This window comes from Mustelus asterias, unplaced genomic scaffold, assembly GCF_964213995.1.
Source record: "Mustelus asterias unplaced genomic scaffold, sMusAst1.hap1.1 HAP1_SCAFFOLD_1859, whole genome shotgun sequence".
Taxonomy (NCBI): Eukaryota; Metazoa; Chordata; class Chondrichthyes; order Carcharhiniformes; family Triakidae; genus Mustelus; species Mustelus asterias.
Genome location: NW_027591804.1, coordinates 18137 through 35275, shown reverse-complemented (window position 1 = coordinate 35275; position 17139 = coordinate 18137). Strand labels below are relative to the sequence as shown.

The following is a 17139-nucleotide window of genomic DNA, read 5'->3' as shown; positions in this document are numbered from 1 at the left end:
GTGTGTGGAACCCGTACCCCAGTGAGAGTCAGTGTGTGTGGGACCCGTACCCCAGTGAGAGTCAGTGTGCGTGGATCCCTTACCCCAGTGAGAGTCAGTGTGTGTGGGACCCGTACCCCAGTGAGAGTCAGTGTGTGTGGAACCCGTACCCCAGTGAGAGTCAGTGTGTGTGGAACCCGTACCCCAGTGAGAGTCAGTGTGCGTGGATCCCTTACCCCAGTGAGAGTCAGTGTGTGTGGGACCCGTATCCCAATGAGAGTCAGTGTGTGTGGGAACCGTACCCCAGTGAGAGTCAGTGTGTGTGGGACCCGTACCCCAGTGAGAGTCAGTGTGTGTGGGACCCGTACCCCAGTGAGAGTCAGTGTGTGTGGGACCCGTACCCCAGTGAGAGTCAGTGTGTGTGGGACCCGTACCCCAGTGAGAGTCAGTGTGTGTGGGACCCGTACCCCAGTGAGAGTCAGTGTGTGTGAAACTCGTACCCCAGTGAGAGTCAGTGTGTGTGGAACCCGTACCCCAGTGAGAGTCAGTGTGTGTGGAACCCGTACCCCAGTGAGAGTCAGTGTGTGTGGAACCCGTACCCCAGTGAGAGTCAGTGTGTGTGGAACCCGTACCCCAGTGAGAGTCAGTGTGTGTGGGACCCGTACCCCAGTGAGAGTCAGTGTGGGTGGAACCCGTACCCCAGTGAGAGTCAGTGTGTGTGGGACCCGTTCCCCAGTGAGAGTCAGCGTGTGTGGAACCCGTACCCCAGTGAGAGTCAGTGTGTGTGGGACCCGTACCCCAGTGAGAGTCAGTGTGTGTGGGACCCGTACCCCAGTGAGAGTCAGTGTGTGTGGGACCCGTACCCCAGTGAGAGTCAGTGTGTGTGGGACCCGTACCCCAGTGAGAGTCAGTGTGTGTGGGACCCATACCCTAGTGAGAGTCAGTGTCTGTGGGACCCGAACCCCTGTGAAAGTCACTGTGTGTGGAACCCGTATCCCAATGAGAGTCAGTGTGTGTGGAACCCGTACCCCAGTGAGAGTCAGTGTGCGTGGATCCCTTACCCCAGTGAGAGTCAGTGTGTGTGGAACCCGTTCCGCAGTGAGAGTCAGTGTGTGTGGGACCCGTACCCCAGTGAGAGTCAGTGTGTGTGGGAACCGTACCCCAGTGAGAGTCAGTGTATGTGGAAACTATACCCCAGTGAGACTCAATGTGTGTGAAACTCGTACCCCAGTGAGAGTCAGTGTGTGTGGAACCCGTACCCCAGTGAGAGTCAGTGTGTGTGGAACCCGTACCCCCGTGAGAGTCGGTGTGTGTGGGACCCGTTCCCCAGTGAGAGTCAGTGTGTGTGGGACCCGTTCCCCAGTGAGAGTCAGTGTGTGTGGAACCCGTACCCCAGTGAGAGTCAGTGTGTGTGGAACCCGTACCCCAGTGAGAGTCAGTGTGCGTGGAACCCATACCCCAGGGAGAGACAGTGTGTGGAACCTGTACCCCAGGGAGAGACAGTGTGTGGGACCCGTACCCCAGTGAGAGTCAGTGTGTGTGACCTGTACCCCAGTGAGAGTCAGTGTGTGTGGGACCCGTACCCCAGTGAGAGTCAGTGTGTGTGGGACCCGTACCCCAGTGAGAGTCAGTGTGTGTGGAACCCGTACCCCAGTGAGAGTCAGTGTGTGTGGAACCCGTACCCCAGTGAGAGTCAGTGTGCGTGGAACCCATACCCCAGGGAGAGACAGTGTGTGGAACCTGTACCCCAGGGAGAGACAGTGTGTGGGACCCGTACCCCAGTGAGAGTCAGTGTGTGTGACCTGTACCCCAGTGAGAGTCAGGGTAGCACGGTGGCACAATAGTTAGCATTGCTGCCTCACAGCTCCAGGGACCCGGGTTCGATTCCCGGCTCGGGTCACTGTCTGTGTGGAGTTTGCACGTTCTCCCCGTGTCTGCGTGGGTTTCCTCCGGGTGCTCCGGTTTCCTCCCACAGTCTGAAAGACGTACTGGTTAGGGTGCATTGGCCATGCTATATTCTCCCTCAGTGTACCCGAACAGGCGCCGGAGTGTGGCAACTGGGGGACACAGTAACTTCATTGCAGTGTTAATGTTAGCCGAATAAGTAAACTTGAACTTAAACTGGTGTTGCAATCTGAATGTTAGATGTTGAATGAGGCTGAATATGTGGCATTGCTGACATCTCCTCATCCGTGTGGATCTAAACTTCACCTCCGCGTGTCTGTGCCTGAGGACAGTGGATTCATTGGTCAATTCAACTCTGACCTCGATTTGAACTTTGACCCTGCAGGTTGCCTATCGGGGAAAGATGGAGAGACTGATCCGGATCCGAAATCCCTGGGGTCAGGTGGAATGGACTGGAGCCTGGAGTGACAAGTGAGTGTAGAGTGTCAGTATGGATGGGCAAGAACCTTCTAGAATTGAAAGAGGAGGAGATGGGAGGAATCTTCTGGAATTGTCGGAGAGCATCTCTGGAATTGGGAGAATGGGGATCGGCTGATGAGGGATCAGTGAGAATCCAGTCAGTTGATCCGATTTGATTTGTGTGCTTATCCGCAGTTCATCGGAATGGAATCATATTGATGAAGATGAACGAGATGGCATGGTGAAGATGGAAGATGGAGAATTCTGGTAAGGAATGTTGGAAGCTCCATTTCTCCTTTTCGGAATGGTCATGAGAGAGAGACGCAAAATTCACACATAGATTCACCGAAAGGATGCAGCACCTACAAAAGTACCGAGGGAATAGACAGAGTGGACTCAAAGCAGCTGTTCCCCTTCTTTGAAGTGTCAGTCATCGAGGTTCACAGCATGGAAACAGATGTCCACGCCGCCCTTCTTTTTAAAACCCCTAAGCTAATCCCAATTGCCCGCATTTGTCCCATCTCCCTCTATACCCATCGTACCCATGTAACTGTCTAAATGCTTTTTAAAAGACAAAATTGTACCCGCCTCTACTACTACCTCTGGTAGCTTGTTCCAGACACTCACCACCTTCTGTGTCAAAAAAATGCCCCTCTGGACACTTTTGTATCTCTCCCCTCTCACCTTAAACCTATGCCCTCTAGTTTTAGACTCCCCTGCCTTTGGGAAAAGATATTGACTATCTAGCTGATCTGTTCCCCTCATTATTTTGTAGACCTCTATAAGACAACTACTAAGACAGTATCTGACACCCTGCTGTACCTGTCCTGGGAGTGTTTGATGGGGACAGTGTAGAGGGAGCTTTACTCTGTATCTAACCCCGTGCTGTTCCTGTCCTGGGAGTGTTTGATGGGGACAGTGTAGAGGGAGCTTTACTCTGTATCTAACCCCGTGCTGTACCTGTCCTGGGAGTGTTTGATGGGGACAGTGTAGAGGGAGCTTTACTCTGTATCTAACCCCGTGCTGTACCTGTCCTGGGAGTGTTTGATGGGGACAGTGTAGAGGGAGCTTTACTCTGTATCTAACCCCGTGCTGTACCTGTCCTGGGAGTGTTTGATGGGGACAGTGTAGAGGGAGCTTTACTCTGTATCTAACCCCGTGCTGTACCTGTCCTGGGAGTGTTTGATGGGGACAGTGGAGAGGGAGCTTTACTCTGTATCTAACCCCGTGCTGTACCTGTCCTGGGAGTGTTTGATGGGGGACAGTGTAGAGGGATCTTTACTCTGTATCTAACCCCGTGCTGTACCTGTCCTGGGAGTGTTTGATGGGGGACAGTGTAGAGGGATCTTTACTCTGTATCTAACCCCGTGCTGAACCTGTCCTCAGAGTGTTTGATCGGGTCAGTGTAGAGGGAGATTTAGTCTGCATCTAACGCTGGGAGTGTTTGATGGGGGACAATGTAGAGGGAGCTATACTCTGTATCTAACCCTGGGAGTGTTTGATGAGGACAGTGTACATGCCCTGGAATTGTTTGATGGGAGCCATGATGTGGAGATGCCGGTGTTGGACTGGGGTAAACACAGTCAGAAGTCTCACAACACCAGGTTAAAGTCCAACAGGTTTATTTGGCAGCACAAGCTTTCGGAGTCTCGCTCCTTCTCCAGGTGAGTGAGGACTTGTGTTCACAAACAGGGTATATACAGACACCAACTCAATTTACAAGGTAATGGTTGGAATGCGAGTCTTTACAGGTAATCAAGTCTTAAAGGTACAGACAATGTGAGTGGAGAGAGGGTTAAGCACAGGTTAAAGAGATATGCATTGTCTCCAGACAGGACAGCCAGTGAGATTTTGCAAGTCCAGGCACGTCGTGGGGGTTACAGATAGTGTGACATGAACCCAATATCCCGGTTTAGGCCGTCCTCATGTGTGCGGAACTTGGCTATCAGTCTCTGCTCAGCGACTCTGCGCTGTCGTGTGTCGTAAAGGCCACCTTGGAGAATGCTTACCCGAAGATCAGAGGCCAAATGCCCGTGACCGCTGAAGTGCTCACCAACAGGAAGAGAACAGTCTTGCCTGGTGATTGTCGAGCGGTGTTCATTCATCCGTTGTCGCAGCGTCTGCATGGTTTCCCCAATGTACCATGCCTCGGGACATCCTTTCCTGCAGCGTATCAGGTAGACAACGTTGGCTGAGTTGCAAGAGTAGGTACCGTGTACCTGGTAGATGGTGTTCTCACGTGAGATGATGGCATCTGTGTCGATGATCCGGCACGTCTTGCAGAGGTTGCTGTGGCAGGGTTGTGTAGAGTCATGGTCACTGTTCTCCTGAAGGCTGGGTCGTTTGCTGCGGACAATGGTCTGTTTGAGGTTGTGCGGTTGTTTGAAGGCAAGAAGTGTGGGGATGGCCTTGGCGAGATGTTCGTCTTCACCGATGACATGTTGAAGGCTCCGGAGGAGATATTGTAGCTTCTCCGCTCCGGGGAAGTACTGGAGAACGAAGGAGTCTCTGTCCACTGTGTCCCGTGTTTGTCTTCTGAGGAGGTCGGTGTGGTTTTTCGCTGTGGCGCATCAGAACTGTCAATCGATGAGTCGAGCGCCATATCCTGTTCTTATGAGGGCATCTTTCAGCGTCTGGAGGTGTCTGTTGCAATCCTCCTCATCCGAGCAGATCCTGTGTATTCGGAGGGCTTGTCCGTAGGGGATGGCTTCTTTAACGTGTTTGGGGTGGAAGCTGGAGAAGTGGAGCATCGTGAGGTTATCCGTGGGCTTGCGGTACAGTGAGGTGCTGAGGTGACCGTCCTTAATGGAGATGCGTGTGTCCAAGAATGCAACCGATTCCGGAGAGTAGTCTATGGTGAGCCTGATGGTGGGATGGAACTTGTTGATGTCATCATAGAGTTGTTTCAGTGATTGTTCACCATGAGTCCAAAGGAAGAAAATGTCATCGATGTATCTAGTGTATAGCATCGGTTGAAGGTCCCGTGCGGTGAAGAAGTCTTGTTCGAACCTGTGCATGAAGATGTTGGCATATTGAGGTGCGAATTTGGTCCCCATGGCTGTTCCGTGTGTCTGGATGAAGAACTGGTTGTTGAAGGTGAAGATATTGTGGTCCAGGATGAAGCGGATGAGTTGTGGAATTGCATCTGGAAACTGGCAGTTGTTGGCGCTGAGCACTGAGGCAGTTGCAGCAATGCCATCATCGTGGGGGCTGCTGGTGTAGAGTGCCGAGACATCCATTGTGACGAGGAGTGCTCCTGGTTCAACTGCTCCATGTGTGCCGAGTTTCTGTAGGAAGTCCGTAGTGTCGCGACAAAAGCTGGGGGTTCTTTGTACAATGGGTTTCAGGATGCCCTCGACATAGCCGGAGAGGTTCTCACAGAGGGTCCCATTGCCCGATACGATGGGACGGCCGGGTGTGTTTGCCTTGTGTATCTTCGGGAGGCAGTAGAGATCTCCAACGCGGGGAGTACGTGGGATGAGAGCACGGAGGGTGCTCTGAAGGTCCGGATCAAAGGTCTTGATCAGAGTGTTGAGTTGACGGGTGTGTTCTTTGGTCGGATCTGTGGGTAACTGTCTGCAGTGTTCCTCGTTGTTCAGTTGTCGGTATACTTCTTTGCAGTAATCCGTTCTGTTCAGTATGACGATGGCCCCTCCTTTGTCTGCTGGTTTGATGACAATGGTGCGGTTGGTCTTAAGAGTGCGGATGGCGTTGCCTTGTGCTTGGGTGATGTTCGGTGCTGTCTTGTGAGTGCGGCTGATGAATCTGGCATTGACGCACCTCCTGATGGCTTGGGCATACATGTCGAGTTGAGGGCAACGGCCTTCTGGAGGAGTCCAGTTCGACCTCCGTACTCAACGCAGAAAATGGCCAATCTCCAGATGCAATTCTACAACTCATCTGTTTCATCCTGGACCACAACGTCTTCACCTTCAACAACCAGATACTCGACTCGACATCTGACCCCGTGCTGTACCTGTCCTGGGAGTGTTTGATGGGCATGATGTGGAGATGCTGGCGTTGGACTGGGGTAAGCACAGTAAGAAGTCTCACAACACCAGGTTAAAGTCCAACAGGTTTATTTGGTAGCAAATACCATAAGGAAGGAGCATTGCTCCGAAAGCTTATGGTATTTGCTACCAAATAAACCTGTTGGACTTTAACCTGGTGTTGTGAGACTTCTTACAGTGTTTGATGGGGACAGTGTAGAGGGAGCTTTACTCTGTATCTAACCCCGTGCTGTACCTGTCCTGGGAGTGTTTGATGGGGACAGTGTAGAGGGAGCTTTACTCTGTATCTAACCCCATGCTGTACCTGTCCTGGGAGTGTGTGATGGGGACAGTGTAGAGGGAGCTTTACTCTGTATCTAACCCCATGCTGTACCTGTCCTGGGAGTGTGTGATGGGGACAGTGTAGAGGGAGCTTTACTCTGTATCTAACCCCATGCTGTACCTGTCCTGGGAGTGTGTGATGGGGACAGTGTAGAGGGAGCTTTACTCTGTATCTAACCACAACGTCTTCACCTTCAACAACCAGATACTCGACTCGACAGATACTCGACTCGACTCGACATCGACTTTGACTTCCAAAAGGCCTTTGACAAGGTGCCTCACGGGAGATTGACTTCCAAAAGGCCTTTGACAAGGTGCCTCACGGGAGACTGCTGAGTAAAATAAGGGCCCATGGTATTCGAGGCAAGGTACTAACATGGATTGACGATTGGCTGTCAGACAGAAGGCAGAGAGTTGGGATAAAAGGTTCTTTCTCAGAATGGCAACCGGTGACAAGTGGTGTCCCGCAGGGTTCAGTGTTGGGGCCACAGCTGTTCTCCTTATATATTAACGATCTAGATGACGGGACTGGGAGCATTCTGGCCAAGTTTGCCGATGATACAAAGATAGGTGGAGGGGCAGGTAGTATTGAGGAGGTGGGGAGGCTGCAGAAAGATTTAGACAGTTTAGGAGAGTGGTCCAAGAAGTGGCTGATGAAATTCAACGTGGGCAAGTGCGAGGTCGTACACTTTGGAAAAAAGAATAGAGGCATGGACTATTTTCTAAACGGTGACAAAATTCATAATGCTAAAGTGCAAAGGGACTTGGGAGTCCTAGTCCAGGATTCTCTAAAGGTAAACTTGCAGGTTGAGTCCGTAATTAGGAAAGCAAATGTAATGTTGTCATTTATCTCAAGAGGCTTGGAATACAAAAGCAGGGATGTACTTCTGAGGCTTTATAAAGCACTGGTTAGGCCCCATTTGGAGTACTGTGAGCAATTTTGGGCCCCACACCTCAGGAAGGACATACTGGCACTGGAGCGGGTCCAGCGGAGATTCACACGGATGATCCCAGGAATGGTAGGCCTGACATACGATGAACGTCTGAGGATCGTGGGATTATATTCATTGGAGTTTAGGAGGTTGAGGGGAGATCTGATAGAAACTTACAAGATAATGAACGGCTTAGATAGGATGGACGTAGGGAAGTTGTTTCCATTAACAGGGGAGACTAGGACGCGGGGGCACAGCCTTAGAATAAAAGGGAGTCACTTTAGAACAGAGATGAGGAGAAATTTCTTCAGCCAGAGAGTGGTGGGTCTGTGGAATTCATTGCCACAGAGGGCTGTGGAGGCCGAGACGTTGAGCGTCTTCAAGACAGAAATTGATAAATTCTTGATTTCTCGAGGAATTAAGGGCTATGGGGAGAGAGCGGGTAAATGGAGTTGAAATCAACCATGATTGAATGGTGGAGTGGACTCGATGGGCCGAATGGCCTTACTTCCGCTCCTATGTCTTATGGTCTTATGGTCTTAACCTCGTGCGGTACCTGTCCTGGGAGTGTTTGATGGGGACAGTGTAGAGGGAGCTTTACTCTGTATCTAACCCCGTGCTGTACCTGTCCTGGGAGTGTTTGATGGCAGTAAGAAGTCTCACAACACCAGGTTAAAGTCCAACAGGTTTATTTGGTAGCAAATACCATTAGTTTTCGGAGCGCTGCCCCTTCGTCAGGTGGAGTGGAAATGTGCTCGCAAAACAGAGACGCGCGGGATGAGGTGACGGGGATGAGGTGACGGGGATGAGGTGACGGGGATGAGGTGACGGGGATGAGGTGACGGGGATGAGGTGACGGGGATGAGGTGACGGGGATGAGGTGACGGGGATGAGGTGACGGGGATGAGGTGACGGGGATGAGGTGACGGGGATGAGGTGACGGGGATGAGGTGACGGGGATGAGGTGACGGGGATGAGGTGATGATGTGATTGTGAGGAGGTTTCTGGTGTCTTTCTCCAGGATGGCATTTTCAGAGTTCCTGAGGCAGTTTTCCCAGCTGGAGATCTGTAACCTGACGCCGGACACGCTGGAAGATGACATGTTGAAGAAATGGAACACAGCCGTGTTTAATGGTTCCTGGAGGCGGGGCAGTACAGCGGGGGGCTGTCGAAACCATCCCAGTGAGTGAGCCCCTCCCCAACTGCACACACACCCTCTCTGTCAGAGACAGAAGCGGATAAATCCTGGAACAGTTAGAACATAGAACATAGAACATTACAGCGCAGAACAGGCCCTTCGGCCCACGATGTTGCACCGACCAGTTAAAAAAAAAAACTGTGACCCTCCAACCTAAACCAATTTCTTTTCGTCCATGAACCTATCTACGGATCTCTTAAACGCCCCCAAACTAGGCGCATTTACTACTGATGCTGGCAGGGCATTCCAATCCCTCACCACCCTCTGGGTAAAGAACCTACCCCTGACATCGGTTCTATAACTACCCCCCCTCAATTTAAAGCCATGCCCCCTCGTGCTGGATTTCTCCATCAGAGGAAAAAGGCTATCACTATCCACCCTATCTAAACCTCTAATCATCTTATATGTTTCAATAAGATCCCCTCTTAGCCGCCGCCTTTCCAGCGAAAACAATCCCAAATCCCTCAGCCTCTCCTCATAGGATCTCCCCTCCATACCAGGCAACATCCTGGTAAACCTCCTCTGCACCCTCTCCAAAGCCTCCACATCCTTCCTGTAATGTGGGGACCAGAACTGCACACAGTACTCCAAGTGCGGCCGCACCAGAGTTGTGTACAGTTGCAACATAACGCTACGACTCCTAAATTCAATCCCCCTACCAATAAACGCCAAGACACCATATGCCTTCTTAACAACCTTATCTACTTGATTCCCAACTTTCAGGGATCTATGCACACATACACCTAGATCCCTCTGCTCCTCCACACTATTCAAAGTCCTCCCGTTAGCCCTATACTCAACACATCTGTTATTCCTACCAAAGTGAATTACCTCACACTTCTCCGCATTAAACTCCATCCGCCACCTCTCGGCCCAACTTTGCAACCTGTCTAAGTCTTCCTGCAAACTACGACACCCTTCCCCACTGTCTACCACACCACCGACTTTGGTGTCATCAGCAAATTTGCTAATCCACCCAACTATACCCTCATCCAGATCATTAATAAATATTACAAACAGCAGTGGCCCCAAAACAGATCCCTGAGGTACACCACTTGTAACCGCACTCCATGATGAATATTTACTATCAAGGGCTGAAATGGTTGCTACGAGAGGACACAGGTTTAAGGTGCTGGGGGGTAGGTACAGAGGAGATGTCAGGGGTAAGTTTTTCACTCAGAGGGTGGTGGGTGAGTGGAATCGGCTGACGTCGGTGGTGGTGGAGGCAAACTCGTTGGGATCTTTTAAGAGACTTCTGGATGAGTACATGGGATTTAATGGGATTGAGGGCTATAGATAGGCCTAGAGGTGGGGATATGATCAGCGCAACTTGTGGGCCGAAGGGCCTGTTTGTGCTGTGGCTTTCTATGTTCTATGTTCTCACCCTCCGTCTTTCCAGGGAGAACAACCCCAGTTTACCCAATCTCTCCTCATAGCTAAGACCCTCCATACCAGGCAACATCCTGGTAAACCTTCTCTGCACTCTCTCCAAAGCCTCCACGTCCTTCTGGTAGTGTGGCGACCAGAACTGGACGCAGTATTCCAAATGTGGCCTAACCAACGTTCTATACAGCTGCAACATCATATGCCAACTTTTATATTCTATGCCCCGTCCAATAAAGGCAAGCATGCCATATGCCTTCTTCACCACCCTCTCCACCTGTGCTGCCATCTTTAAGGATCTGTGGACTTGTACACCCAGGTCCCTCTGTGTGTCTATACTCCTGATGGTTCTGCCATTTATTGTATATCTCCCCCTTACATTAGATCTACCGAAATGTATCACTTCGCATTTATCCGGATTAAATTCCATCTGCCATTTCTCCGCCCAATGTTCCAGCCTATCTATATCCTGCTGTATTCTCTGACAATGTTCATCACTATCCGCAACTCCAGCAATCTTTGTGTCGTCCGCAAACTTACTGATCACACCAGCTACATCTTCCTCCAAATCATTTATATATATCACAAACAGCAGAGGTCCCAGTACAGAGCCCTGCGGACCACCTGAGAGCGCATTTCCACTCCATCTGACGAAGGAGCAGCGCTCCGAAAGCTAATCGTATTTGCTACAAAATAAACCTGTTGGACTTTAACCTGGTGTTGTTAAAACTCTTACTGTGAACACCACTAGTCACAGACCTCCAACCGGAAAAAGACCCATAGAAACCATAGAAAATTACAGCTCAGAAACAGGCCTTTTGGCCCTTCTTGTCTGTGCCGAACCATTTTATGCCTAGTCCCACTGACCTGCACTTGGACCATATCCCTCCACACCCCTCTCATCCATGAACCCGTCCAAGTTTTTCTTAAATGTTAAAAGTGACCCCGCATTTACCACTTTATCCGGCAGCTCATTCCACACTCCCACCACTCTCTGCGTGAAGAAGCCCCCCCTAATATTCCCTTTAAACTTTTCTCCTTTCACCCTTAACCCATGCCCTCTGGTTTTTTTCTCCCCTAGCCTCAGCGGAAAAAGCCTGCTTGCATTCACTCTATCTATACCCATCAAAATCTTATACACCTCTATCAAATCTCCCCTCAATCTTCTACGCTCCAGGGAATAAAGTCCCAACCTATTCAATCTCTCTCTGTAACTCAGCTTCTCAAGTCCCGGCAACATCCTTGTGAACCTTCTCTGCACTCTTTCAATCTTATTTACATCCTTCCTGTAACTAGGTGACCAAAACTGTACACAATACTCCAAATTCGGCCTCACCAATGCCTTATATAACCTTACCATAACACTCCAACTTTTATACTCGATACTCCGATTTATAAAGGGCAATGTACCAAAGGCACTCTTTACGACCCTATCCACCTGTGACGTTACTTGTAGGGAATTCTGTACCTGTATTCCCAGATCCCTCTGTTCAACTGCACTCTTCAGAGTCCTACCATTTACCCTGTACGTTCTTCTTTGGTTTGTCCTTCCAAAGTGCAATATCTCACACTTGTCTGCGTTAAATTCCATTTGCCATTTTTCAGCCCATTTTTCTAGTTGGTCCAAATCCCTCTGCAAGCTTTGAAAACCTTCCTCACTGTCCACTACACCTCCAATCTTTGTATCCTCCACTGTTACCCTCTGTCTTCTATGGCTAAGCCAGTTCTCCACCCATCTAGCTAGCTCACCTTTTATCCCGTGAGATTTAACCTTTTGCACCAGCCTGCCATGAGGGACCTTGTCAAACGCTTTACTAAAATCCATGTAGACGACATCCACGGCCCTTCCCTTGTCAATCGTTTTTGTCACCTCCTCAAAGAACTCAACCAAATTTGTGAGGCATGACCTCCCTCGTACAAAACCATGCTGTCTATCGCTAATGAGATTATTCAGTTCTAAATGCGCATATATCCTATCTCTAAGAATCCTCTCCAACAATTTCCCTACCACGGACGTCAAGCTCACTAGCCTATAATTACCCGGTTATCCTTCTTAAATAACGGGACCACATTTGCTATCCTCCGGTCCTCTGGGACCTCACCTGTGTCCAGTGAAGAGACAAAGATTTCTGTTAGAGGCCCAGCAATTTCATCTCTTGCCTCCCTGAGGAGTCTAGGATAGATGCCATCCTGCCCTGGGGATTTGTCTGTCTTAATGCTTCCTAAAAAAACCTCACACTTCCTCCCTTGTAATTGAGATTTTTTCTAACGGGTCAACACCTCTCTTTGAGACACTCCCAGTCAACATGTCCCTCTCCTTTGTGAATACTGATGCAAAGTATTCATTTAGGATCTCACCTACTTCCTTTGGTTCTAAGCATAATTCACCTCCTTTGTCCCTGAGAGGTCCGATTCTTTCCCTAACAACCCTCTTGTTCCTAACGTATGAATAGAATGCCTTAGGATTCTCCTTAATCCTGTCTGCCAAGGACATTTCGTGACCCCTTTTTGCCCTTCGAAGTCCCTGTTTGAGTTCTTTTCTACTTTCTCTGTAATCCTCCAGTGCTCCATCTGTTTTTAGCTGCCTGGACCTCATGTATGCCTCTTTTTTCTTTTTGATTAGACCCACAATTTCACTGGTTATCCACGGCTCTCGAATCCTACCTTTCCTATCCTTCCTCTTTACAGGCACATGCCTGCCCTGCAGTCCTATCAACTGCTCCTTAAAAGACTCCCACATGCCAGATGTGGATTTACCCTCGAACAGCCTCTCCCAATCAACAGCCACCAAATCCTGCCTAATCCGGCTGTAGTTAGCCTTCCCCCAATTCAGCACCTTACCCATAGGACAACACTCATCTTTTTCCATTACTATCCTAAAGTTTACAGAATTGTGGTCACTATTTGCCACATGTTCCCCTACTGAAACTTTGATGACCTGACCGGGTTCATTCCCCAGTACTAGGCCCAGTATAGCCCCCTCTCTAGTTGGACTGTCAACATATTGTTCCAAAGAACCTTCTTGTACGCATTTTATAAATTCTTCCCCGTCCAGGCCCCCAGCCCTAAGCGATTTCCAGTCTATGTGAGGGAAATTAAAGTTTCCCACTAAAACAATCCTATTTTTTCTGCACCTGTCCAGAATCTCCTTACATATCCATTCCTCAACTTCCCGTGGGCTGTTGGGAGGCCTGTAGTATACCCCCAGCACAGTGTCTGCGCCCTTCCTGTTTCTGAGCTCCACCCACAGTGACTCGTTACCTGATCCTTCCATATTGTCCACCCTCTGTACCGCTGTAATATGCTCCCTAAACCAGCATTGCTACTCCCCCACCTCTCCTAGCCCCTTCTCTGTCTCGCCTAAAACACTTGTACCCCGGAATATTCAGCTGCCAGTCCTGTCCTTTTAACCAAGTCTCCATCACCGCAACCACATCCAAGTTCTGCGCAAGCATTAAGGCTCTAAGCTCGTCTGTCTTGCCCGTAACGCTCCTTGCATTGAAGCAGATGCACTCCAGACCTCCAGGCCCACTGAGGTCACCCTCCCCCAGAATGCTCTTCCTCTTAGACAGCCTTGTCTTGGCCCCAACCTCGTCCCCTTAGTTGAAGGGTCAGTCATGAGGGGACATAGGTTCAAGGTGAGGGGCAGGAGGTTTAGGGGGGGATATGTGGTAAAAGGTTTTTACCGAGAGGGTGGTGATGGTCTGGAATGCACTGCCTGGGAGGGTGGTAGAGGCTGGTTGCCTTCTTTCTGAATCTACCCTGTCTAACCCTGTTAGAATTTTATAAGTTTCTATGAGATCCCCTCTCACTCTTCTAAACTCCAGCAGGTACACAGGTTACTGAAAGTGGCAATGCAGGTGGAGAAGGTAGTCAAGAAGGCATACGGCAAGCTTGCCTTCATCGGCCGGGACATTGAGTTTAAAAATTGGCAAGTCATGTTGCCGCTTTATAGAACCTTAGTGAGGCCGCACTTGGAATATAGTGTTCAATTCTGGTCGCCACGCTACCAGAAGGATGTGGAGGCTTTGGAGAGGGTACAGAAAAGATTTACCAGGATGTTGCCTGGTATGGAGGGCATTAGCTATGAGGAGAGGTTGGAGAAACTTGTTTTCTCACTGGAGCAACGGGGGTTGAGGGGAGACCTGATAGAAGTCTACAAGATTATGAGAGGCATGGACAGAGTGGATAGTCAGAAGCTTTTTCCCAGGGTGGAAGAGTCAATTACTCGGGGGCACAGGTTTAAGGTGCGAGGGGGCAAGGTTTAAAGGAGATGTACGAGGCAGATTTTTTACACAGAGGGTGGTGGGTGCCTGGAACCCGTTGCCGGGGGAGGTAGTGGAAGTGGATACGGTAGTGACTTTTAAGGGGCGTCTTGACAAGTACATGAATAGGATGGGAATAGAGGGATATGGTCCCCGGAAGGGTAGAGGGTTTTAGTTCAGTCGGGCAGCATGGTCGGTGCAGGCTTGGAGGGCCGAAGGGCCTGTTCCTGTGCTGTAATTTTCTTTGTTCTATAATCTGAACTGACTTAATCTCTCCTCATGTGACAGTCCCGCCATCCCAGGAATCAGCCTGGTAAACCTTCGCTGTGCTCCCTCTATAGCAAGGACATCCTTCCTCAGATAAGGACACGACAATTTTCTCTCATCCAGTCTCTCGGTAGCTCTGACTCTCCCTCTCTTTCTCTCTCTCTGTCTCTCTGTGTGTCTCTCTCTCTCTCTGTCTGTTTCTCTCTCTCTCTGTCTGTCTCTCTCTGTCTCTCTCAGTCTCTCTGTCTCTCTGTCTGTCTGTCTCCCTCCCAGTCTCTGTCTGTCTCTGTCTGTTTCTCTCTCAGTCTCTCTGTCTGTCTGTCTCTCTGTCTCTGTCTGTCTCCCAGTCTCTGTCTGTCTCCCAGTCTCTGTCTGTCTCCCAGTCTCTGTCTGTCTCCCAGTCTCTGTCTGTCTCCCAGTCTCTGTCTGTCTCCCAGTCTCTGTCTGTCTCCCAGTCTCTGTCTGTCTCCCTGTCTCTGTCTGTCTCCCTGTCTCTGACACAGTCTCCCAGTCTCTGTCTGTCTCCCAGTCTCTGTCTGTCTCCCAGTCTCTGTCTGTCTCCCAGTCTCTGTCTGTCTCCCAGTCTCTGTCTGTCTCCCAATCTCTGTCTGTCTCCCAGTCTCTGTCTGTCTCCCAGTCTCTGACACTGTCTCCTTCTCTTTAAGCTACATTCTGGATCAATCCACAGTTCAAGATTACATTGGAGGAGGAGGATGATGACCCTGAGGATAACGAGGTTTCCTGCAGTTTCCTGTGTGCTCTGATGCAGAAGGACCGGCGCAGATATCGCAGACATGGACAGGATATGCACACCATTGGCTTTGCTGTGTATGAGGTTTGTCACTGCATCCTGACCATGCCCCATAGAGCAGGAAACACCCAGGCTGTGGCCCGGCCTGTGTCCCCACAGGAAACACCCAGGCTGCAGCCTGACTCCCCACAGGAAACACCCAGGCTGCGGCCTGACTCCCCATAGGAAACACCCAGGCTGCGGCCTGACTCCCCATAGGAAACACCCAGGCTGCGGCCCGGCCTGACTCCCCACAGGAAACACCCAGGCTGCGGCCTGACTCCCCACAGGAAACACCCAGGCTGCGGCCCGGCCTGACTCCCCACAGGAAACACCCAGGCTGCGGCCTGACTCCCCACAGGAAACACCCAGGCTCCATCCCCGGCCTGACTCCCCACAGGAAACACCCAGGCTCCATCCCCGGCCTGACTCCCCACAGGAAACACCCAGGCTGCGGCCCGGCCTGACTCCCCACAGGAAACACCCAGGCTGCAGCCTGACTCCCCACAGGAAACACCCAGGCTGCAGCCTGACTCCCCACAGGAAACACCCAGGCTGCGGCCTGACTCCCCACAGGAAACACCCAGGCTGCGGCCCAGCCTGACTCCCCACAGGAAACACCCAGGCTGCGGCCCAGCCTGACTCCCCACAGGAAACACCCAGGCTGCGGCCCGGCCTGACTCCCCACAGGAAACACCCAGGCTCCATCCCCGGCCTGACTCCCCACAGGAAACACCCAGGCTGCGGCCTGACTCCCCATAGGAAACACCCAGGCTGCGGCCCGGCCTGACTCCCCATAGGAAACACCCAGGCTGCGGCCCGGCCTGAGTCCCCATAGGAAACACCCAGGCTGCGGCCTGACTCCCCACAGGAAACACCCAGGCTGCGGCCTGACTCCCCACAGGAAACACCCAGGCTTCGGCCCGGCCTGACTCCCCATAGGAAACACCCAGGCTGCGGCCTGACTCCCCACAGGAAACACCCAGGCTCCATCCCCGGCCTGACTCCCCACAGGAAACACCCAGGCTGCGGCCCGGCCTGACTCCCCACAGGAAACACCCAGGCTGCGGCCTGACTCCCCACAGAAAACACCCAGGCTCCATCGAGTCATATTGGTTTACAGCATGGAAACAGGCCCTTCGGCCCAACTTGTCCACGCCGCCCTTTTTTAAAAACCCTTAAACTAGACCCTATTGCCCGCATTTAGCCCACATCCCTCTATACCCATCGTACCCATGTAACTGTCTAAATGCTTTTTAAAAGACAAAATTGTACCCGCCTCTACTACTGCCTCTGGCAGCTTGTTCCAAACACTCACCACCCTCTGTGTGAAAAAATTGCCCCTCTGGACACTTTTGTATCTCTCCCCTCTCACCTTAAACCTATGCCCTCTAGTTTTAGACTCCCCTACCTTTGGGAAAAGATATTGACTATCTAGCTGATTCGTGCCCCTCATTATTTTATAGACCTCTATAAGATCACCCCTCAGCCTCCTACACTCCAGAGAAAAAAGTCCCAGTCTATCTCGCCTCTCCTTATAACTCAAACCATTAAGTCTGGGTAGCATCCTCGTAAATCTCTTCTGTACTCTTTCTAGTTTAATAATATCCTTTCTATAATAGGGTGACCA

General features: G+C 50.9%; 1 protein-coding gene across 1 annotated transcript in view; it reads left to right on the top strand.

Annotated features, from left to right (window-relative positions):
• The window catches only part of LOC144488785 (calpain-1 catalytic subunit-like), a 57351-nt gene that overhangs the window by 25524 nt on the left and 14688 nt on the right, over positions 1 to 17139 (top strand). Inside the window, exons 3-6 of the mRNA XM_078206883.1 lie at positions 2270 to 2355; positions 2539 to 2610; positions 8628 to 8788; positions 15385 to 15554. Of these exons, the coding sequence (XP_078063009.1) occupies positions 2270 to 2355; positions 2539 to 2610; positions 8628 to 8788; positions 15385 to 15554 (489 nt within the window). The remainder of the gene's footprint in view (positions 1 to 2269; positions 2356 to 2538; positions 2611 to 8627; positions 8789 to 15384; positions 15555 to 17139) is intronic.